The sequence below is a fragment of the Poecile atricapillus genome, chromosome 11 (assembly GCF_030490865.1).
Source record: "Poecile atricapillus isolate bPoeAtr1 chromosome 11, bPoeAtr1.hap1, whole genome shotgun sequence".
NCBI classification, from domain to species: domain Eukaryota; kingdom Metazoa; phylum Chordata; class Aves; order Passeriformes; family Paridae; genus Poecile; species Poecile atricapillus.
The window spans coordinates 13097291-13119172 of record NC_081259.1 but is presented as its reverse complement, the minus strand read 5'-3'; the positions used below and the strand labels follow the sequence as shown (position 1 = coordinate 13119172).

Below are 21882 nucleotides of genomic sequence, written 5' to 3'. Positions count from 1 at the left end.
TTGCTTTTTGATTGTTTGGTTTTGTTTTTTTTTTAAAGTTGTGAATGAATTGCCAGTGTAGGAGCCAGGTGTGTGTATCTGACATTGTGGTGGTCTGGGTCCTTTCACTCCGTGTGCCATTTTCTTCCAAGGGCAGCAATGGCTGACTGGCTAATGGGGGATGGAGCTGAATTGTATGAATTTTATATTTGTCTCAGGGGATCAGCTCCATGAATTCCATTGCATGAGGGAAGCTAATGTTTGCCCTGATTTGAATGTAACTTTTTAATGTCTTTTAAAAACTATTTTGTTTAATAATGTGGATTTGTTTTTCTTTTTCTAGCATTCTAGTAAATGTTACCTAGTGTGTTGGTTCATTTTTCCCCTCCAGGGTTGTTTATATACTACCCCAAGGTCATGCCAAAAAATAATAGAAGTTTTAATGCCAAATGTTTATGAAACTGCTGTCTAAATACTGATTGATTGCACAGTTGAAATAAAAGTTTTCCTTAGAAAAATTGTTACTTGATACTTTATTTTCAGTGTCTCTGAGGAGTGGCTCAAAACAAGGAAGACAAAAACTGCAGCACCTCGTTTCAGGCTGAGCAGATGGGGATACTATTGACACTTGAAGTCATAAAAAGAGGTAGACAGCAAACTGAACTTACCATTGAATTTCATAGAACTTTCCATGTATTCATTTATCACTTATGTACCTGGAATTATTTCCCACCTAAATCTCTGTGTCCCACTGTGAACACCCATGCAAGATCTCCATTCTGCTTTATTTTCATGGGGTGTGAAACATGTGGTTCTCAGTGCAATTGCTCTCAAAAGCCTGGAAAGCTGCTGACAAAGCTTCACTGCTGAGTTTCCCCGGCACATTTACATCTGTTGAACCTGATGTTTCACGTATGACAAGACTGAAAATGCAGCTGCTGTTGGTCAGAAAGCAAACTGCTGCTCTTACCAAGGACTGCATTCCAGATGGAAGTCAAGCAAGTTCAGTTAGTGAGGAAGTTATGTTCTGGAGGGATTAAATGCTTTCTGTTCTAGCAGGTTGATCACTGATTGCCACCTCATTTCAGGAGAGCAACAAAAACTTGGCTGGGCAGTTTAGGGAGTTAGGTTCAGAGCTGGACTTACAGTAATGGTGCCATGCAAACTACTGGAAATGAAACCACAGAAATGACTGCTGTCATTTACAGGGTCTCTAGGGAGACTAAAATCAAAACATCAGTGGAAGTGAAATCTTGCAATACTTGGTAGGTTTGACTTCAGTTTTTGTCTGTGTTGTTCTCTAAAATATTTGAAGTGTTCTTTACAGGCACTGGATGTACTTAATGGAGAAGGAAAGATATTCAAAGGTATTTTGAAGCTTTGAAATCACAGTATTGGGAATTGAAGATTTGAAATAAATGCTCACTAGCTTTGTTCCATGTCAAGGAAATGACTGTTTCTGAATACATTTACTTCTTATTCTGACCATCTGTAAGAGGCATGGGCCCTGTCACTTTTGGGTGCCCCTAAGAGAGAGAACACTGTGAACACCCCTGGGAGTCAGAGCTTTTCTTTGTCATCATCTCCTGCTGATCACTTGGGATGCCTGAATTCTGCAGAACCATAAAGTCTCTTCCCTTTTGAATTCTCAGAAGACAAAGGAAATCCCAAAAGCTTCATCATGCTTCTTTATGAATCACAGCTGATCCTACCTGCAGAGTCTGCTTTTAGACAAGTTCTTCCTAGCTTAGATGACATTTATCCCTGTGAGTTTCAGAGCACCAGCTGTGGAGATTATTTATAAAACCAACTCATCCAAAATTCTTTATTCTTTATGTTCAAATATAGGAACACTGAAATATAGTTATTGAGGGATAACTGAGAAAATTAGACCAATGCTGAAAATATGATCAAGTATTTTAAGAGACTATTTGTAAAAACTTAAGAAATCCTAAATAGAGTAAATAAATTACATTTTAAAAGGTAACAGTTTCAAATAGCTAGGGAACAGTCAGTCTTGGACTGTGCGGCGATACAAAAGCTCTACCAGTGCAATCCACCAGAAAAGTTGTTCTTTTGTCTAGGTGAGAACAGGAACCAACTGCAGTTTCCAGTTCTGTTACTGCTGGTTAGTGCAGGTTCATTTTACAGTCCAGAATCCTTGTTCTCAGTAGCAGTAACTGAACTGTAAAGCTCCATCTTCTGAGGAGTTACTATTGCAAAGGAAAGCTTAGAAACAGCCCTGGTTTGGGATCTGATGCTGTGCTACCTGCCTGCAGTCTGCCACCAACCTGAATGTCTGAGCTACCAGCAGGTGAGTGCTGTGGGCCACTGACACTGAAAGGCCACAGTCATTGAGGTGACAGCATTGCTATTTCTTTGCTTAGTTTATCAGTGACAACAATCTACAATCTCAGCTTATCTGTTTTTTTGATAAAAGGACCAATGCCTTAGAATATGAAGGCCATCTGAGCTAAGACTCTCCTTTGCATCTAAAACCAGACTTCACATCTTGTTATATATGAAAAAAAGACCTCTGCTTTCTTTTCATTTATATGAGTTACTTCTCTGAATATTTACAAGTAAATCCATTTGGGTTTTCTGTTTGGGGATGCATAAATATTTGTTACCTGTAGGATTAAACTAAGGTATGTTTTAAAATCAGTTAATTTAATTAAAATAACTTAGTTTAATAGGATTAAACAAAGGTATTTTAGATAAGGTATTTTTATAAGATAAAACTTATTTTTGATACATGTTGGCACTGTGCAGCCCAGCCTGTTTTCCCATCTCCCTTCATCTGCAGTCATGGCTCAGTGTTGGTTGCTGGGCAGTAGAGCATATCCTCTGTCAGTAAGAGAGAAGCTGTAGGTGCAAATGTTGCTGCTGCCCATGCTGCAGGGTCCTACTCTTTCTATAACTGATGTATTAAGCCTCAGCTTCACCTTTTCCTCCCCATACAGCAAAGATGGGATTTGAACCCCTCTCTCTTCACATACTTGCATGTTAAAACCCCAGGTAAACACATTTAGATTTGGCAAGGAGAGATCAAATTGTTTCTAACTGAAAGGGGAGTGTAAGCTTTATTTAAATCCCATTATTTAAATCCTGTTTACATAGGAATGCACCGTTAAGACATACAGAAAATAGAAATAATTCAGGATCTAGCTGTGCTCAGTGACAGAGATGCTGTGCACAGATATCCCTGGTCCATGGGATCTCTCTTGGCTGCCGACAGAGGCCTGGGCTCTGACCTCTGAGAGATTCCTGCCCATCCTGGTGGTTGTGAGTCCCCTTTTGGCCTGCAAGAACCAGCTGAGATGGTTTTCTGGCAGTGCTGCCAAGTGGCCCAAGTTCCTCAGGGTTTCTCTGCAGAAATGACTCAAGGATCACTGGAAGTTGACCAAAATTCCAGGTGGGTTCGGGGGGTGCTGGATACTGTAATTATCCACAGTTTTGAAGGGTGAAAGTAAATTTTTATGGGCAATGGAAGATAATGTTTCCTATTATGCTCTGTGGGACATTTTAAATCACTGCCTAAAACTCTGGATTCTACTTTAGCTGGAAATAAAATGGGGACTCCCCAGAGCTCCTGTTAATAGAATGGTTTTGAATTTCCTTTTATCTGCATAGCAATACACTGGGAAAAAAATATTTTCATGAGTAAAGCAGCAGATTTCTGGCTAGGCTGCCAGGCTATTGCACCACATGAAAGCAGGAAAAGTGTTGCATACACTGCAGCTCACTACAGCCTTTTAACAATTTGCAGTTCAGTCTGCTGGTCGAGGAGATTAACCCACCTGGTTTGCTGAAAACGATCACCAGGGGATGAGTGACAGATTTCAATGCTGCCTCCTCACTTTTTGCAGTTTACAGACACAAGAGCATAAAACAATCCCACTGAACGACTTGCTCATAGCCTTCCTTATGATAGGTTATGCAACTCAAGTTGGAAGTAAGATAGCTTACAGCGCAGACTGTAAAGTAATAATAATAAAAAAAAATCCATTAAAATTATTCAGGTTCGCAACCACCCTGCTTTGGAATAGGTCCTGAATATTTAAAAGTCAGTAACAGCTTGCTTGGTCTCTACCAAATAAAACAATCTGGCTTTGCTTTACACAAAACCCACAGTCAAGGCAGAATGAATCCCTTGAGATCAAGATTTCCAGCTTCAAAGGATAAGTAAACCCCAGGCCTGAGTTGCTAAGTATTTCAATTAAAATTCTTCTGATAAATCAAAAGCAAGACAACCTCTGGTTCATAATAGGAAGAATTCTGACTTTTAAAACACTTTACAGAAAAATGGCTATATTAAAGAGGAAAGCGGTCTCATTTTTTATAAGCTGCTTTTCCACCTCTGTGGTGTACCCAGGGTAGGATAAAATCGGTGAAGAAGTCAGTGTGTGAGAAGCCATTGTAGCCCAGCTGACAATCCCAGCCAGTCCCCAGGAGTTCACCTGGGCTGTTGAGCACAGGGGTGGACCCTGGCACCCAGCAGTGCTGGCTGCTGCCACCGCCTGGGGTTCACAGGTCTCAGCCCAAGGGAGGAGGTTGCCATTTATTGTGGGGATGACTGGAAACAGCCTTTTAATAGAAGCACTCTGCAATTTGGTTTAGCATTCAACAAGGTTTTAGCAGTTTATGATGATGTTTCTTTTCTGTAGGTCAGCTGGGCCAAAACTTAGAGCCCAGGCCTGCAGTTGTGAGTAAGAAAATGACAGGAACCCCAGAGGAACAGCTGTATAGCATCCTAAAACCTCTGACTCTAAATTCCAGATTTGGAATTGTCCCCACTAGATGTAATAAATGCCAAGTAATTTAATCCGGTTTGGTGTTTGCAGACAGATAGTGCATATCTTTTAAATAATTCTACATTATTTTCTTGAAATCCTGGATTTCATGTGAATTTTAGCCTGGGGATTAGGGAGGCTCCTCTCAGACGTAATGGGTGAGTGCAGCATCTATGTAACTAGGTCATGGAGTACTTAGGCATATTTAGTTATCTGTTCTTGTGTTCTTCCCTACTCTAGTGGCACAATAAACAAAAGAGGGGATGAAGTTGGACTTCTTATCTCCTCCAAAGGATGGCAGAAGAGATTTCATAGTGGAGTTTTTTGGCCACATTTTCTAACAATGTTTGTTCTTTTTTTTTCCATTTTGCACTTTGTAAGCAATGAAGTGCAGGAATTAAATGCTTCCCTCTCCTTTCATCAGACCACGATAAGCAGGAAAATGCAAAGCATTCAAGATGATGATCCAGAAAGAGCAAGAGATTGCATTTCTTTCCTTTCTCCACAGAGTGTCCCCATTTCACTGTTCATTGCTCAACAAGCGACCACCTCTGAGTAGGCAAAAGTCCATTCTGCAGAGGAGCCTACAAAGGTTATTTAAACATATATTTGTCCCTTTCTAAAATGTATTATACTGCAGTTAAAAAGGCAAACTGAAAGTTCCCTTTTACTTATCGTAGAGGTTTAATCTGTCTTGGTGACTTGAAGATCAAATGAGGATTTTTAATGCATACACACACACACACACAGGATTTCTTGTCAAAACTTTTGTTCTTTGGTGTATATATACCTGTAAATACAATAATTAAACTTAAGTTCATAGATAATCAATATCATCTTTATATTTTAAGTCTTTAAGTACTAATTAATTTTTATGTATTAGATATAAAATTTTATCGTTTAAAACTATTGGAAAATTGTAGGTTTTAACTTTGTAAGTCACGTGTTGTTGGCAAGAATACCTGAGTGCATAAAAGCTGCTTTTTTCTGAGATACTTCAGCATATACATGTTTTAGATGTAAGCTGAAAAAATAAATGTGCACTCAAAAAAAAAATCAATTAGTCTCACTAGGATTCATAACTAAGAGCTCGCTTTGAACTTTAAGATTTTTGTTTCAGTATAGATATGACAGTAGAGTGGCCTTTGTACACCTGAGACATTTTTTGAGCAGTTCACTAATAACTTGTCTTGCAAAGCTTAGAAAAATGTATTTAATCAGCCAGTGATTTGCAATGTGATTAGACAAAGGCATGATAATTCTCAGACTTGTGTCATAGGGAAGAAAACTAATGTAACGGGCTACAAACTTACATTCTTTCATGGATCAATTCATAAGCCAATATATTTTGCACTTTTTTTCTACAAGCAGTTTTATATTCATTTCAGTCTGAAGTTAAAACATGAATAAATTATTAATTAAATTGTTTTGTATTTTGTACTTTATATTATGTGGCTAAGTGGCTAGTGCAGAGGCTTAGACAGTCCTAATTTTTGCTGATTAAAAGCAGAAATGAAACAGACGTGTGCTGGTGAGGCCTGCTTTACATCACCAGAACAGATGTAGCATTCACCAGCAGGCAGAGCAGTTTGCACTGAAATGGCTTCAGTGACTCATGCTCGAACTGTTGCAGTTCCAACTACAACCCCACAGGTTGGCAGAGATGCTGTGCATCCCACAGACCCAGAAGGGACCTGCTTTATACATTTTCCCAAAGTAGTATCAGCTGCATAACCAGCCAGGCTAAGAAAGCATAAAAAGCACATCTCAGTGTAACTTACAAACATGCACACGTTCAGTTTTTCTACCAACAAAGGGAGGTGTGGAGAACAAATGAGTCTGGAGCAGGGGTGTAACTCCAGCAGAACAACAAATCCAGATTTTTAGTGTTGTCTCAGGTCTGACAGAAACTCCCTCCAGCCTTGATAAACAATCCTGTCTATCACAGTGGTGCTGTGAAACACGTACAAAATTGTAGAATTAGCACTTAAATTTGTATTACATTAAAAGAAGCTTTTTAGAAAAATTAATTATTGTACTTTTACCCTCATAGTGAGTGGGGGAACCAAATCTACTGATGCTGGAATACTGTCACAAGCTAACCCCAATTTCCTTAAATGTGTCCCTTTTTTCCAGCTCAACACTTTCTATCCATGTGGGAGAGACTACTGGCTGCTCAATTTGTGTGTCCATATGCCAGGAAACCCACCCTGGTGCTGCCTGCTGCAGTACCCTGGCACTGCCCTTCTACAGAAGCTGCTGTTCTCCCAGCTCCATGTCCATTGCACAGGGCTTGATTTCTCTCTGTGTAGGAAATGAGCTGGTAAATAAATAAATTTACCAGCTGCAATGAGCTGGTAAATCAGAAAAAAGCTCTGTGTGTATTTGAGAGTTTTCTGTACTTTCAAAAATACATCGCTTACATGATAGAAAAACATCTGGATTTTCCCCTGGTGCTGGAAGTGGCACAGTTCACAGAATTTAGCTAGTTTCTAGCTTTTTTCCTTCTGATGTAATACTTTTTCATTTCCTAATTTTGTTCCTCTGAGATAATATCTTGGCCTCCATAAAATCAAACAGAATAAATATTTTATTTTTTTCTTCTCTGAATTCCTTAAACATCAGTAAATTTCTCTAAGGTGTTTATATGTTTTCCACCAGCACTTCTGCATACACTCACGTGTTGTCAAAACGGGCTTCTATGCTCTGCTACTCCCTGCTCCTGAGATATGCAGTGAAATGTTAAAAAAATGCTATAAAAATCTGTTATGGATCCAAATCTAATTGATATTTTTCTCCTGAAATGTTAGACAATGTTGAATGTTCACATGCTATGAAAACAATTAGTAATAAAATTTCCTTTGCCTTCTGGTATTTTGCACAAAACCACTTTTTTAGTAAACTTCTTTTTAACCTGAATTCAGATGAAAAATAAACTAAAAGGTATCAAACCAGCTTCTCTGTACTTAATAACATTTTTAGGTCTGATGAATAGTTGAAGGTCTTCATATGGTTGAAGTTCCTGTTATCTCACCAACGCCACCCTTTTCAGAGTCAGGACTGGTTATACTGAAAACAGTGTTTGTTCACAACAGAGTACTCTGGCAGGGAGGAAGAGCTTTCTGTGTGGTTGGTTATTGTTGAAAAGAAGAACATTATTTCAGAATGACAGCATCATTACCGTTCAAAAGGACTTTGGAGGTCTTGACTTTAGCTCTTGCACAAAGTAAGTCCAATGCTGAATTTGGCTATTGTGGGTTTTGCCCCATTGGAAGCTCATTTCAAATTATGGGTCTAATTTTTCTGTTACACTCTCCTGTAAAGAGCTTTGTCTCTCTTTTCTTGGTAACTTCCACCTAGGTGTTGGAAGGTTGGTAATTAGCTATCCCTAAGCCTACTTAATTAATGCCAGCTTTTGAGAGGAAGAAATGTTGTAGTAATTTTAAGGACAGCCAATGAGCAGTGAGGCTTATCAGGTGGTGAAGAGCGTGTCATAATGAGAACTTCTGTAGATTTTTGGGAAGTATTTGGAATGCTGGTGTAGCAGGCACCTGAGCCAGTGAATTAGTTCCTTTCAGACACCCCATCAGCTATTTCCAATGAGAGTTTACAAGTGAGTCCAACAGGATTCTCACAGACTGCTCACAAAAGACCTGAGCCAGTTAAAAGCTGAATTTGGATGAACAACAAAACAGAAATAATTTTTTGTAACTAGAGCACTGGGTTAAATCTGAATTCCCAGCTCACATTTCTGATGCAGACAATCTCTCTGTAGGAATCTTTATAGACTCAGTGACATCAATCTGCGCATCCATAATTACAGTCTACATGCCATTACACGGCAGCCGTGCACAAAGCTCAGGCAGCCCTGGGAGAATCAACTGGGCCTGCAGCAGGCTCTGCCACAGAAAATGCAAATCTCTTCACAGATAAAGCACATCTTCCTCCAAATATAGACAAGCTCACACCCACCTTGCTAATAACAGGCTCTACTTCTCTTCAGTAAGATCACACAAAATCAAGCAGCACGTCCCCTGAGGATACTGGCGGTGTGCTGTACTTCGAGGTACGTGCATCTGGGATCCCCGCAAAGTAAGAGATTGTGGACAAATAAAAATGATCTCTAGGGAAGGACAGAAATCAACATAAATTGCTTCTTCCACTTTACTTTTGCATTTTGCATGTCAAACCAAGTAGTAGCCAAACCAATATCTTAACCTTTACATAAATGTAACTTTTTCCCCTCAGAAAGTGTTCAAAATACTGGAAAAGTATCAACTATCCATCTAACAAGAAGGTACATAAAGAAATAGCACTGCCAAGTATTTTGTCATCAGACATATGAGCAAACCCCATACTGTACAGCTGGGCATTTTTTATCCTTATGGGGAGAATAAATCTTCATTCAAACGGTACTTTTAATGCAGCTGATTAACAATTTTGATGTAGATCAAGAACTCCGTATATAACACCTCTAAAACGCAGTCACTTCAGAAGAAGGGAAACTGAGACAGAACGTGTTTGCACAAAAACACACCGATACCGGCAGCGATTTATCTGTCCCCGTGGGTTTGCAAGGGTTCCACAGGGTTTACTGACGCTGCGAAGGGCACCGGCTGGGCTCAGTGGTTTGTGCGGTAGCCCGAGGCCAGAGACCCGGCCGGTGGGTGACACCTGTGTGAGGGAGCCCCTTCCTGCGGATGGTGCCCCGCCTGCTCGGGAGCCGCCGGAGCGCGATGCTCCAGCGCTCCAGACCCCCGCCCGCGTGGGCTGGGAGAACAGGAGCCGCAGCCCGGCGGCGGGAAGGAGCCGTGAGGCACGTGCCGCACCGTGGAACCACTGACGGCCCCGCGGCGCGGCCCAGACCCGGTCCCGGCCAGCGCCTCCCTTCGCGGCGGCCGCCCTGCCCCGCTCCTGCCGCAGCTCCCGCGCTCACGGGGCACTGCCGGCCCCGGCCCGCCCCGCGGCTGTCCCGCGGCCGGACCGAGCCCCATCGGTGGCCGAGCTGAGGGTGGTGGCGCCGGCAGAGCCGCCCCAGCGCGGCGCCTTTGTTCCGAGCGGCGGCGCGGCCGGGGCCGGCAGTCCCGCCGCGCTCATGGCGGGAGCAGGGGGATCCCCGCGGAGCGCCCCGCGGGCGCTGCCGCCCCTGCGCGCTCGGGAGCCGGCGGGCAGCGGGGGATCGGCGCGCTGAGCCGCGCCGTGTCCGGCGGGGGCGCTGCGCGGGGCCCGGCAGCCCCGGCGGCGGGGGCCGGGCGAGGCGGGCGCCCGCAGCCTGCGGGGGCCGTGCCCGGCGCGGCTCGGCGCTCCGCGGACCCCCGGGCGGCCTCCGGGCAGCGGCGCTCCGCTCGCCGGACCCCGCCGGGCCTGGCCCCCGCCGCGGGCTGCAGCGGAGCCTTCCCGCTCCCAAACTTTGCAAAGTCTCGTAGCTCCGCTGCTGGGGCGGCGGCGGCTACGGCAGCAGCGGGCGGGGGCGGCGGCGGAGGAGGCGGGGGCGGAGGGGGCGGGGTGCGGGCCGGCGGCGGCGGCGGCAGCAGCATCAAAGAGCCCCGATTCTTGCCGCCCTGGGAGCCATGCGCTGCTGTCTGTAATGTCAGCGGAACAGGAGAAGGACCCCATCGCTCTGAAGAGATCCCGAGGTACGGCGGGGGCTGGGCCGGGCCCGGGGGCGGCCGCCGCTGGGGCCTGGCTCCCGTGCGGAGCGCTGGCCGAGGCGCGGGATGCGCGCACCGCCGCTGCCCGCCGGGCTCCCCTCACCGCGCGGCGCAGCGCGGGCCGGGCCGCCCCCGCCGCGGACCCTCCCTGCGGCTGCGGCGGGGCCGGCGGTGCGGGGGCCGCTCGAAGTTTGGTCGGTGGGGCCCGGCCGGGCCCCGCGGGCTCCCGCAGCCTGCGGGCCTTGAAAAGCAGCCCCGGGGCTCGCTGTGCGCGCAGGTGTGCCCCGCGGGGGAGGGCGGCGTGCGGTCCTGTCTCTTGTGTGTCTGGGGATGTGCACCACATTAGTATGCAGCGAGCATACTGCTGGTGCAAGGGAATACGGCGGCAGTGCCACATGTCCGAGTTCGTGCTGATGCAGAGCCCATAAATTACACTTGAGTGTTCGCTCTTCTGCTCCCAGTCTTGGCTCCTGTGCTTGGTCTAGTTGGGGTTTTTTCTCTCCCTTTTCGGGGGGAAAGAAAAAAAATCACAATATTATTCTTTACTAATAGCACCGGTGTATGGCTCTGGTGAGGTTTGAGTATGCGTTTCTTTGAGAGGTGTAGTGAGAAGGGCAAAAATGCAGGGTCTCCTCTGACTTCGGCAGTGCAGCTGACTTTAATGGCAGTGGCACATCAGCCTGCGTAGTGATAGTTGAGTCCTGATAGTCCTTAGGCACAGACATGCCTTTCTGAATGAAATAATCAAAGATAGCAGGATGTGAGTTGAGTGAGAATCATGGCAAAATTATAAGATTTGCAATTTAGTGCTTCTCATTTTCTTGCTTCCAGTTTTGACCCTGGAATGCTATTGTTCTTGATGTTTTAAGCTTTTTTTTTCTGCTTGGATAAGTGGGAAAAGGTGTGGATTCCACGGTGCATATTGTCATTGATTTACAGTTTGCTTTTCTAAAACTGTTATAGTAACAGCTGGATTGCAAGCTTGAAAATGGGAGAATGAAAACACACAGCAGTATTACAAAGGGGACTGGGATTCATTAGGCTCCTCCAGTCTCAAGCCCTGATTCTGCAAATATTTAAGCATATATGGTTTCACATGCCAGAGTTACCCACCAAGTTCCACCCGATTACAGCTTAATATCAAAATTGTTTACAGTCTCAGGGCCACAGAATAGGCTCACCAAATCTGGTTGAAATTAGACTATTTTTAGTTTTCTGTCTATAATGAAAAGTTTATTCAGTCATTTATGTTTCTTGGGAAAATGTTCTTACTGAGATAAAGCACTGTTTAAAAAGACTCTGGCATCCATCCTTTAAAAACCTAGACTGAGATTTGTTAGTGAATATGAAAATATTCCATACTGTATGTGCAGTATGATATGTTAAGTATGGCATAAATTACATGCAAAGTTAAAATCCCTTAATGTGTAAACAAAGCTACAACTTGCAATTCTCCTAACTAACACTGAAAATGTCCATCTTGGGTATGCATGAAATAAAAAAGAATATGAGGCTTATCTCTTCTCCTTTGCCCAAGTGTGAATGTCTGAAATTAATTTTATCTGTAGTTTAATAGGGGAATAGTTATCCGATATGTATTTACATCTTTAGATCCATGAGATAGATGATGTCCCAGTCAAAAGGATTGTATTTTTGCCTGTAAAATTAGTCTCGGACAATGAATAATTTTTCATTAGTGCAGCATTCTAAAATGCTTGGTACACCTTTAATGAAAGTCTGTGTGGTAGGTACTAAAAGTGACTTTGTGGAAAGTTTATTTTGGCTTCATGAAAATGAGCCTTATTCACTCTTTTTTGGAGGTATGCTAGGACTAACATTCTGTTTCCTTTCATGTATAAATTAAATCATTATAGAACCCACAGGGAAAATATAAATTCTTAGGGCTGAATTAAACATTGGCCTCACACAGTGAGAACTGAAAATACAAAAGCTTTGTGCCTTTGCAGACACAGGACTCCCTTCTGTAAACTGAGGCATGTGAATGGCTTTGCTGATGAAAGTAATTCAGGTAGAAATTGATGAAACTTGTCACTGGAATTCTAATGTTCATATGCTTATGCTTTTGAAGAATGATATCCCAGAGAGGGAATTTATATGTAGTTTTATGAAATTTTTTAATTCAGCTACTGTAAACCAGCACTTGCGTATGACCCTCAGTATTCTACTTGATCACAAATTTACTGATGTCTGTGCTGCTTGCTGTTGAATTTATGAAATTTGGATATTTGGAATATTTTGCTATCTGGTTAACATCATTTACACTTTAAGAGTACAGGGACATGGATAGAAGTGTGATTTATGCAGTTGTAAGGGTTAGTGTTCACAGTGCAATCTTAGACTAAATTTAGTAGAAGCTTGTAGGAATGCTGGAGAAGAAGCCCATAGAAAGTGCAGGAACAGTTTTGAGAAAATAGATTATAAAGAAGAGGATTTATAGGGTTGAAATTTAGTGGAAATTTGCCATCATTCTTTATGTAAAACTTTATGCTGTAATCATTTAGTATCCACAGGTAATGCAGTGGCAATGCTTCATAGCACACTAATATATGCAGGATTTTTTATTCTAAATCAAGACAAAAAATGTCTCTTTTTAAAGAGTAATCCCTTTCTCTGATGGTATCTTAGACTACAATATGCTATGTGCAAGCATGAATTTATTTTGAGAACTTGATTGTGACATCATGCCCTTGACTTTAAATTCAGACTTAAAATTTGTTAGATGTTGATCTGGGATATCCATGTATCTTCCTTATATGTAATGAAAAATAAAATAAAATTTCAATAGTGACAGCTAGAGCCAAAACGAACTTATTAAAACAGGCAGAATTGGTTTCTAACTTGAAGTAGGACTGGTGAATTCCCTGAAACCTCAAAAAAAAAAAAAAAAAAAAAAAAAAAAAGGAGGCAGGGAGAAAGGAAGTGCTAGGAGTGAAGATTTGTCAGGCCTCCTTGGATCAGGATTATTTCAAATAACTTAGGTATTTTGGTCTGGGTACAGTAGGACTGCTGCTTCCCTGTGAGAAGAGATTTAGTGTTACATTGCTGAATAGTCCTAAAGCTGGTTTACCTGTCTGCTGGGAGCACTTGTCTAACAGAGCAGTGTAATGTCATACGCTGTGCTGCTTTGCATAATACTGTTGTTAATTCACAGTTATCTCCAGGTTGTCTTTGGTAATGAAGACCTGTGTGTTCAGCTGGATGCTTGCATCTTGATGAAGCTTGACTCGTATTCTGAATATCAATTTTAAACAAACAACAGTAAAATTTTTAGGATGGATTGCCTGCTTACTGTTCTGCGCTGTTACTATATATTTATATAACAAATATATATAGCAAATAAGCTATTATCTTAATGGGCCCAGGAAAAAAAATTAATATAGTTTCTTAATATAATGATGTTAGTACTTTAACATGTGCTGCTCTTGTATCATCTGAAAATGCTTCTCATACTTCAGCTCAGGGTTTTCTTTGCATTCCCATATCGTGGCAATTTCACTTGAGCCCCATGAAGACTGACTGACTGGGATAATAATGAGTGTGCTAGATTTATATTTCATCTCTGGCTAGGGTTCTAAAAATGAAAGCCACAATTTATACAAATTTGAGAGCTTGTCCCACTGTTGTGAAAGGTGAAAAATCCCAGGTGAAGTACAGATATGTCTTTGTATTTCTAAGTGTCAAGTCTGATTGAGCAACCAGTGAAATGAACATTCCTTACTTCTTTTGTGCCAGGACAGCCTTGCTCAATTATTCTGTGAGGCTTCTCCAGAGGTGGGCTGGTTCACTTATTATTGGCAGGTGTCTTTTTGTTTGATCCAGTCTTGCATTTAGTGAAATTTAGATTTGATACACTGGAGATTTGTCTAAACAACATGGCAAGTTTTCAGTGGTTTTTGTTCATGGATCTACTACTGTTTGCTTTTCCTTCTTGGTGGACTGTAACATTCTGTTGTGTATTGCTACAGTGAGTTTGATAAATGCTGTGTCTCTGTGAGTTAAATAAGGTGTGAGTCTTAGACTTGGCTTTTGCAGTTCTTTTGAAAGTCTTACAATTTGTGCAAACAATAATTACTTCTAACTGGTGATGTGAAGATGTTAAGAACCAAGTGACAGATAAAAAAAATAAGCAGAAATGTTTATTTCAATAAGAATGAGCATGAGGGGGACATAAAAGTGTTAGTAGACAGAGGTGTAGGAAGGATGTTAGCTTCCCTCCAGATGTGTGCTCCTTTAGCACTTGCAACATAAGGCACCAGAGTCAATGCAAGTTCAGTATTTGTAGCAGATATCTGAGGCTATGGTAGTTACAGGCAAACTTACAATACAGTCTGCAAGAAAATTAATGCACTGTTGCATTAACATCTTGTAGGTGGTGACAGTGGATTGGATGGGTTAGGAGGACCAGGAGTTCAGCTTGGAAGCCCTGATAAGAAAAAGCGCAAAGCAAATACACAGGTAAATTCCCTTTGCTTCTTCTGAATCTTAATAAACAGTGCACTCAAATATTGTTTGCTGGTATGACTATCTCTCATTGTTCAGAATATCAGTTTGTTGTCACAAATAGCAGCTGCATACCAAATTTTTCAGTTTTACTTTAAAGTTGAAATCTTCCTAAATACTAGTTTTTTGTGATGAAGTTTTTTTAATCTGTGTAAATTGCCAAAGACATGTAAAGAAAGGAGCACAGTGAGACTGCAACAACTTGTATTTTTACCACAGGGATTTGATTCTGTGACAGACTTGTTTTAATGACTTTGTAGCCATTGGTAGAAATCTGTATAGCATGAGTAGTTGCCATGAGACTACTTCTCTCCTTACTTTCATTCCTGTATGTGTAGGTTTGTGGGCTAATGAATCAGTGCAGTTTGTTAATGCTTTCACCAAACTCTTGGCATACGCCCCAGGTGATTTTCAAGCAAAAGCTAAGGCAGGTACAGCTCCTTTCCAGTGAATTGCTGCAATGTGACATTTCTAGGCAGTTTTCTTTTCAGAAAGGAAAGCCTCAATACAAAATATCTCAAGTAATTGGATATCTATAGTGCTGAGTTTTCCTTTGTGTGTTCACTCAGCTTTGAGTGAGTGTATCTGTTAATTTGGTACTGCCCATTGGGCTGTACCTTTATTTATGTAGGTGAAACAATCACCTTCTGTTAGGCCTATGCAGAGTCCATTGAGATGTGGATCTGTTTTCTTCATTTTTGTTTTGTTTTAAAGTAGTCATGCTGAAACCTTCTCTGAGAAATATTCAGTTACTTTTCAAGGTTTCACACCTCTTTCTTGATGGAGTTTCCTTGTGTTCTGGTGGTAATAACTGTAGAGGACATGCAGATTAGCTTGTGTTCCTTCTGATGAGGTTTAACTTTGCACTGCAGCAATTTTTTTAAAAAAATGAATTTTCAGTCTTAGTTTATTAGTGCTTAGGAGGAAGTGCTTTCTGTGACCACAGTTAGTGTGAGTTTGAACCCGGTAGATGTTCCGTACAGGCTAGTCTAGAATGAATTTGAATTGTATGACTGCACTGGTGACATTTAAACAGACTCTGGGCTCCATTGAACACTTGATTATGCTCTGTAACCAGAACATAATCCTCGTGTTTCATACCTACTGACTATGCTTTGCAGACTGCCCACAATCACCGAATGCTCTGTTTGGTATAGAAATGTACAGCATAGAATATTCCACAGACTATAGAAAATATCACTCTGCTGACTCCTATATTCTAAATGCCTTTTTTGGGGTTATAGTGCCATTAGGTTTGTATATCCTCATAGAAGTGGGGTGTCTTAAGAGATGTATATTCAGTAACATGAACCCAAAATGAAATTAAGGAAATGGTTCAAATCTGCTCTTCAACATTTGGAAATACTTTGTGTATGTGTTTGTGACAGTTGAATTTCTGTATTGTTCCTTGTCTTTTGTAAAAGATTATGAAATAGTAGTCACATATCAAATAGTATTTTGAACTGCAAACTTTTTAAAACACTGAGGCTACTATAAATCACCACATTATCCGGAGCCCAAGCTCCTCTCCTGCCTCTGTACTGAAATTTCAGACAGCCTGGCAGGGTACAGTGAATGAGTTTTACACAACAGCTGAACAGTTCTTTCAGCAGTTATATTGCTAATCCAGAGCCTTTGTGGTTGGTGTGTCTTGCAGGGAAATACTAAAACTAATTAAAGTGTTGTATTTAAAATGTTTGTAGGGGTCATCATTTCCTCCTCCATCTGAATATGCTCCACCACCGAACCCAAGTTCTGACCACCTTGTAGCTGCAAATCCATTTGATGACAACTATAATACTGTGTCTTATAAACCACTTCCTTCAGGAAATCCATATTTTAGTAATCCTGGTTATCCTGGCTTTGGAGGCTATAACACTTTCAGAATGCCACCTCACATGCTGCCCAGAGTGTCCTCTCCATATGGTGGTTCTTACTCCCTCAGAAATCAGCCACATCCTCTTCCTCAAAACCCTGTTGGCATGGGTTTTAGTCGACCCCACTCTTTCAGCTTTGGTCCACATGATAATCCAGGTTTTGGGAATCAACCACCTTATAGCAGTGGTCAGATAAATCAAAATGTCAATATGCCTGCTCAACATTTCAGGCCAAATCCTGGGGAGAACTTTGGCCATTCTGGTCAGATACCTCACCCTGATGTGCCAACTAACTTTGGTCCTGGAAACAATCCAAATTTTCCAAATTCTCAGCTAGAGTCAAACCATTCTTTTGTTCCTCCACCAAACACGTACAACCAGACAAAATCATCAGCACAAAAGCAAGACTTTAGTCAAGGTGCAAGCAAAGCATCCAGCCAGAACACTGCTGCTCATCAGCATCATCATAGGACAGAGGACGTTGTGAGTCAAGGTAACAGTGAACTGAAAAATGTTACTCGAAACAATGTGGTAAATCAGGATAACAGCCATTCTAACAGTGCTGATAACACCAATGCTGGCCACTCAAATGGGACTCAGAGCAAGTCCCGCCAGCCTCGAGGTACTGCTGAAGGATGCAACTCTGAAAAGAGCAGCAAAACACCTCTCCATCCCAGTCGGCATGGACACTCGTCCTCTGAACCCGTCTACCCATGTGGAATTTGTACACATGAAGTCAATGATGACCAGGATGCCATCCTGTGTGAAGCCTCTTGTCAAAAATGGTTCCATCGGATCTGTACAGGCATGACAGAGTCAGCCTATGGCCTTCTCACAGCAGAGGCATCGGCAGTGTGGGGCTGTGACACTTGCATGGCAGACAAGGATGTGCAGTTAATGCGCACAAGAGAGACTGCAGGACCACCTGCACTGAACACAGAGGGCTGACAGCCTGAATGGGTGCTAGTGGAGCAAATACTTGCTATGAAAATTCGGTTACAAATTGGGTACTTCACTTTCTGCAGACAATCAGTTGTGTTTGATTGCTGTCATCTTTTTTTCCCTAATCTGTTTTCATTCATAAACTTCCATCTCAGCTTTTGTACTCTTAGTTTTATGTGTGCAAATGTTTTACAAGATGGAATATTTTTTTGTTTCTGATTAAACTGTAACTGACAATTGATCGGAAGTAGGATGGCATTGACAATATTATTGAAGGAAAAAATGTGCCTGTGTGAATAGCCCTAATTTGCTAGTGTGTATTAATGTGTTAACTAACGCTAGCATTTAGTGCTTGGTTTTAATGGTACTATATTTGCAAGTACTCATTACTTTGTTTTTTTCTTTTGGCGTGAATGTCTGTTATTGATGTTTTTGATAGCCTTTCTTTGAATACAGTAGAGATGACATGGAGGAATGTGCAGTACTAATAGTTGTTATTTTAGGGTAAATACAGAGAATTTTGTATATGCTTTTTCCTATTTTTGAAGCAAAGCATTAATGTGCTATTCGAAAATCATGAATTCATGCTTAGTAACATAATGAAAGCCACTAACTATTACATATTTCTGTTTCCTTGAAAAGGCAATAATCTCTTGACTTCTCAGCAATTACTTGCTGAAGGCTCTTTCTAGGTCTTGCATTATTTGGAAATTGTTGTGAAATAGGATTAAATTGGAAAAAGAACACATTGAGTTTATGAAGTCTACTGCTTTAAATCTAGAGAATGCCAAAACTAGGGTTGCACATGTAACCTTAATTCATTTATCTTGAGGACATACCTTGGGATACAGTCTTTGCATCTGTCACGGTTGTGCAATCATGCACCTCTCTCTCATTCTTTCTCACTGATGGTTCCAGTCTCCTGCCTCAGTGCTGCCTGAGAATTGTGGATGAAATAGTGCACGGAAAATCCTGCCCAGTTTCTAAGGCTGTCAGCTCCAGCCTGCTCAGTCACCCTGAGCTTACAGAGTCCACTTGGCATGAAGGAGGCAGCAAGGCAATGGAGTGTGCTCTGCACAGGCTCTGAATTGCATGATAATTTGGCTAGCAAGGTCTTGAAACTAAATTCCCACCACTGCCTATGGCCAGAGGGGGTGGGAAATCTAAGGTGAAGAAAGAAAATACAGCTGTCATATCAGGTGAGTTTAGCTCACATCAGAACTAAGTAGTCAGATGTTTATCTCCTTTGATAAACCTGATATCCTACTAACAAATATGAATGGCACTAGAGCTTCATATGTGATGCTAAGAAATTCTATTTTAATAAGGGTGATTAGATCTTATTCTTGATCTTAAAAATAACTCTCCTTCTTTTTTGAATGTCGGGAAGCATCCAGCCTTGAACACTTCAGCCTTAGCAGTGTGATGAAGTTGCATGTGCAATTGAAAAAGTTTATTTTGAGAGAAATGTTTTGAATTAATAAAAGGAGGCACTGTGATAACAGATTCTGCTTGGAATATGTACTGCTGTGCTGGAAGCAGTCTATAAACAGCAATTAAATCATATGTCAAGCTTACAGCTACTAGTCATGGTACTTAATGTGATAAATTTTTCAGATCTGTGATGATGAGTGATATAGGAGTTTATAGAGAATACAGTCATCTAATAAAGAGGTAGTTTTTATGGTAAGCCATGCTAATGAGTGAAAGTAAGGCCTGTTTGATAGTTCACCGTTGTGTTTGATTTTAAATGGGCTCTACTGTGTACGTTCCTGGAAGATACTGTGCAGATCTACACAACTTGTTTTATTTCAAAAGTGAAAAGTTTTGCTGTATAAGTGCAGTATTACCCTACCTTTTGTTTTGGTTTCTTTTTTATTGTTTTTTGTTTGTTTTGTTGTTGTTTGTTTGTTTTTGGCTTGCCTCTCATCAGGAAAAAGAAAATAATGTCTAAAGTGTGACATATTTCATATCTTTTAAATTTTCCTGTATGGGGATATAAAGTGTAAGATCCAGAGCTTCTGTTTTCATCACTGGTTGCTTTAATTTAGTACATAAACTAGACTTAATCTTGGTTTTTTTAGAGGTGTGATTTTAAAACCACCAACAGAAAGCCAAACAAGCAACAACCTCTGTTAGAGAGATTTATTCTTCAGTAGTTTTCCTAATGACTGACAGACTGTTTGAATTTGCTTTTGGTATCTGAAGTAGTAATTAAACCAAACCTTGTTTAGATAGATTTGTTCCTCTGGGAATCAGTTTAATCTCTTCAACAATTAGCACTGTGAACATAATGGAGCTGGTTCACACCTACAATAATGTAAATGAAATAAAAATTTTGCTCAGTGAAAATTCAACCAAGGCTCCAGTGATGATATTGTTATCTTTCCCACTCCCACACCCCATGCCTCTTGTGAGAGGATTTTGGGGCATTTGTTCTCAGAAGTCCAATTCATGTTTTAACGTTTTGGAGCACACATTGTATTTAAAATAGCCATGAATTTCTTAATCTTTTCCTCAACCCAACATGAAGTTAGGCAACTATTTTCTAGATTAGCTGTTGTTGGGACATTAGTCTTTAAACATAGTGTTCTTAAGTACTTAAAATCAACTGGAATATAATTTTATAAGGCCTTAAATTGTGTATTTGTGAAACTTACTCTAACAATTTATTTTACATTTTTCTAAACTGGTATTAAATTTGGTTTGTAACCCAGTAAGTTTTCTGCATTTATTAACCTGTAAGTTCAAGGCATTAGCAAATGTCAATGATAGCAAATAAAAACAAATGAACAACCAACCCCACACTTGTTAGCACGCTGATCTGAGAGACAGGATTGCCAGAAGTCATCCAGCCAATATGCTTGCCCTGCCGATATGCTCTTGGCATACTTGAACTCTTTCTCTAGAGAGCAGTTATATTTTGGTTTTCTCTGCATGTGTTGAATAAGTAGTAGTTCAAGTATGCACAGGAAAAACAGCAATCATGTTTAATTAGTAAGGTACTAGGAAAATGTCAGCTGATTAGCACTAGAAGTTAGTTCTAGAATGATGGGTGGGAGGGAGGGCGGGAGGGTTGACTAGAATAGGTGAGGTTTTTTGTAATACATGAAGCAATTTGTATTGAACTCTCATGCGCTTCTTTCATTACTGGTGGTTTAGACTGTACTGGTGCTGCACACCAAAAATATTGCAAAGATTTTGTAAATCTTGCAAACCTTAACATTTTTCTGGGAAATGCCTGTGTCCTTTTTAAGTAGTTTCTGGTCATGATCAGAAATGCAGCCTTATATTGCTCCCAAATATTTTTTTCCTCCCCAGGCTGAAATAAACAGGTATAAATTAGATTCTGCTGTCCTTAATACTTTTTTGCTAGTGACCAATTTTAAATGAGAAAACATGTAAGTTACAGTGCTGGATACAGACTAGAGGGCAGGTAGCAAAAATCCTGTTTCTTCCTGTTTTTCTCATTCCTTCTACACCTTGAAACTAGCAGGTTAACTGTTTGTGCCTGTCTCTTCAGAAAGAAAATGGGACTGATGCTTATTTCCAAAGGTTCTTTAGAGGCCTAGTTATTATTTGAGATCTTCAGATGAAAGAAGCTAGAGAAAAGTAATGAAGTTTGTTCTACTTAAAACAAAAATATAATTTTGGGGGCTGCTCAAAGAAGATTATACTTTGTGACCTCTGAAGTTTTTAATCTAAGAACCGGTTTTGTAATCACATTTTTCAGGCTTAATTTCAAGCATGTGAGAATTAATGAAGTCAGTGAAACTGCATGCACACAGTCAAGAATGTTTTAAAGTGTTTGCAGTTTGGGGCCTGTGATATTTGCAAGTAAAATGCTTTTATGGTTTGAGATTTTTACAAAATCAGTGGTGTTAAAATGTAGCACCTTTTTAACATTTGTCTTTATTCCAACTTAATACAGAAACACATCTGCATTAAATATATCCCTTACATTTTATAAATAAACATTGCCTGTCAGTAGAAGTATTGGTGTAACATTTCTAAAAAAGGAAGTCATGCTTCTTATCATGTTGTATGTGACTTAAATGAATGTTTCATATTAAAACTAATCTTTCCTTATGTACTGCTTAAATATACCTGTTTTGGGAT

At 40.9% G+C, this 21882-nt stretch overlaps 1 protein-coding gene across 1 annotated transcript; it reads left to right on the top strand.

Moving 5' to 3' along the window:
* Positions 1-10276: 10276 nt before the first annotated feature.
* PYGO1 (pygopus family PHD finger 1) lies at positions 10277-18511 on the top strand. The gene is made up of 3 exons (XM_058846920.1): positions 10277-10408; positions 14814-14899; positions 16648-18511. Exons 1-3 carry the CDS (start codon positions 10360-10362, stop codon positions 17767-17769), a joined length of 1257 nt encoding a protein of 418 aa, XP_058702903.1. The 5' UTR covers positions 10277-10359; the 3' UTR covers positions 17770-18511.
* Positions 18512-21882: the final 3371 nt, after the last annotated feature.

Bases quoted from the DNA above. Each gene is read 5' to 3' on its own strand.
- PYGO1 (XM_058846920.1), top strand. From the start codon at position 10,360: ATGTCAGCGGAACAGGAGAAGGACCCCATCGCTCTGAAGAGATCCCGA. The intron at 10,409-14,813 runs GTACGGCGGGGG...AACATCTTGTAG, and splicing joins CGCTCTGAAGAGATCCCGAG to GTGGTGACAGTGGATTGGAT. The intron at 14,900-16,647 runs GTAAATTCCCTT...AAATGTTTGTAG, and splicing joins AGCGCAAAGCAAATACACAG to GGGTCATCATTTCCTCCTCC.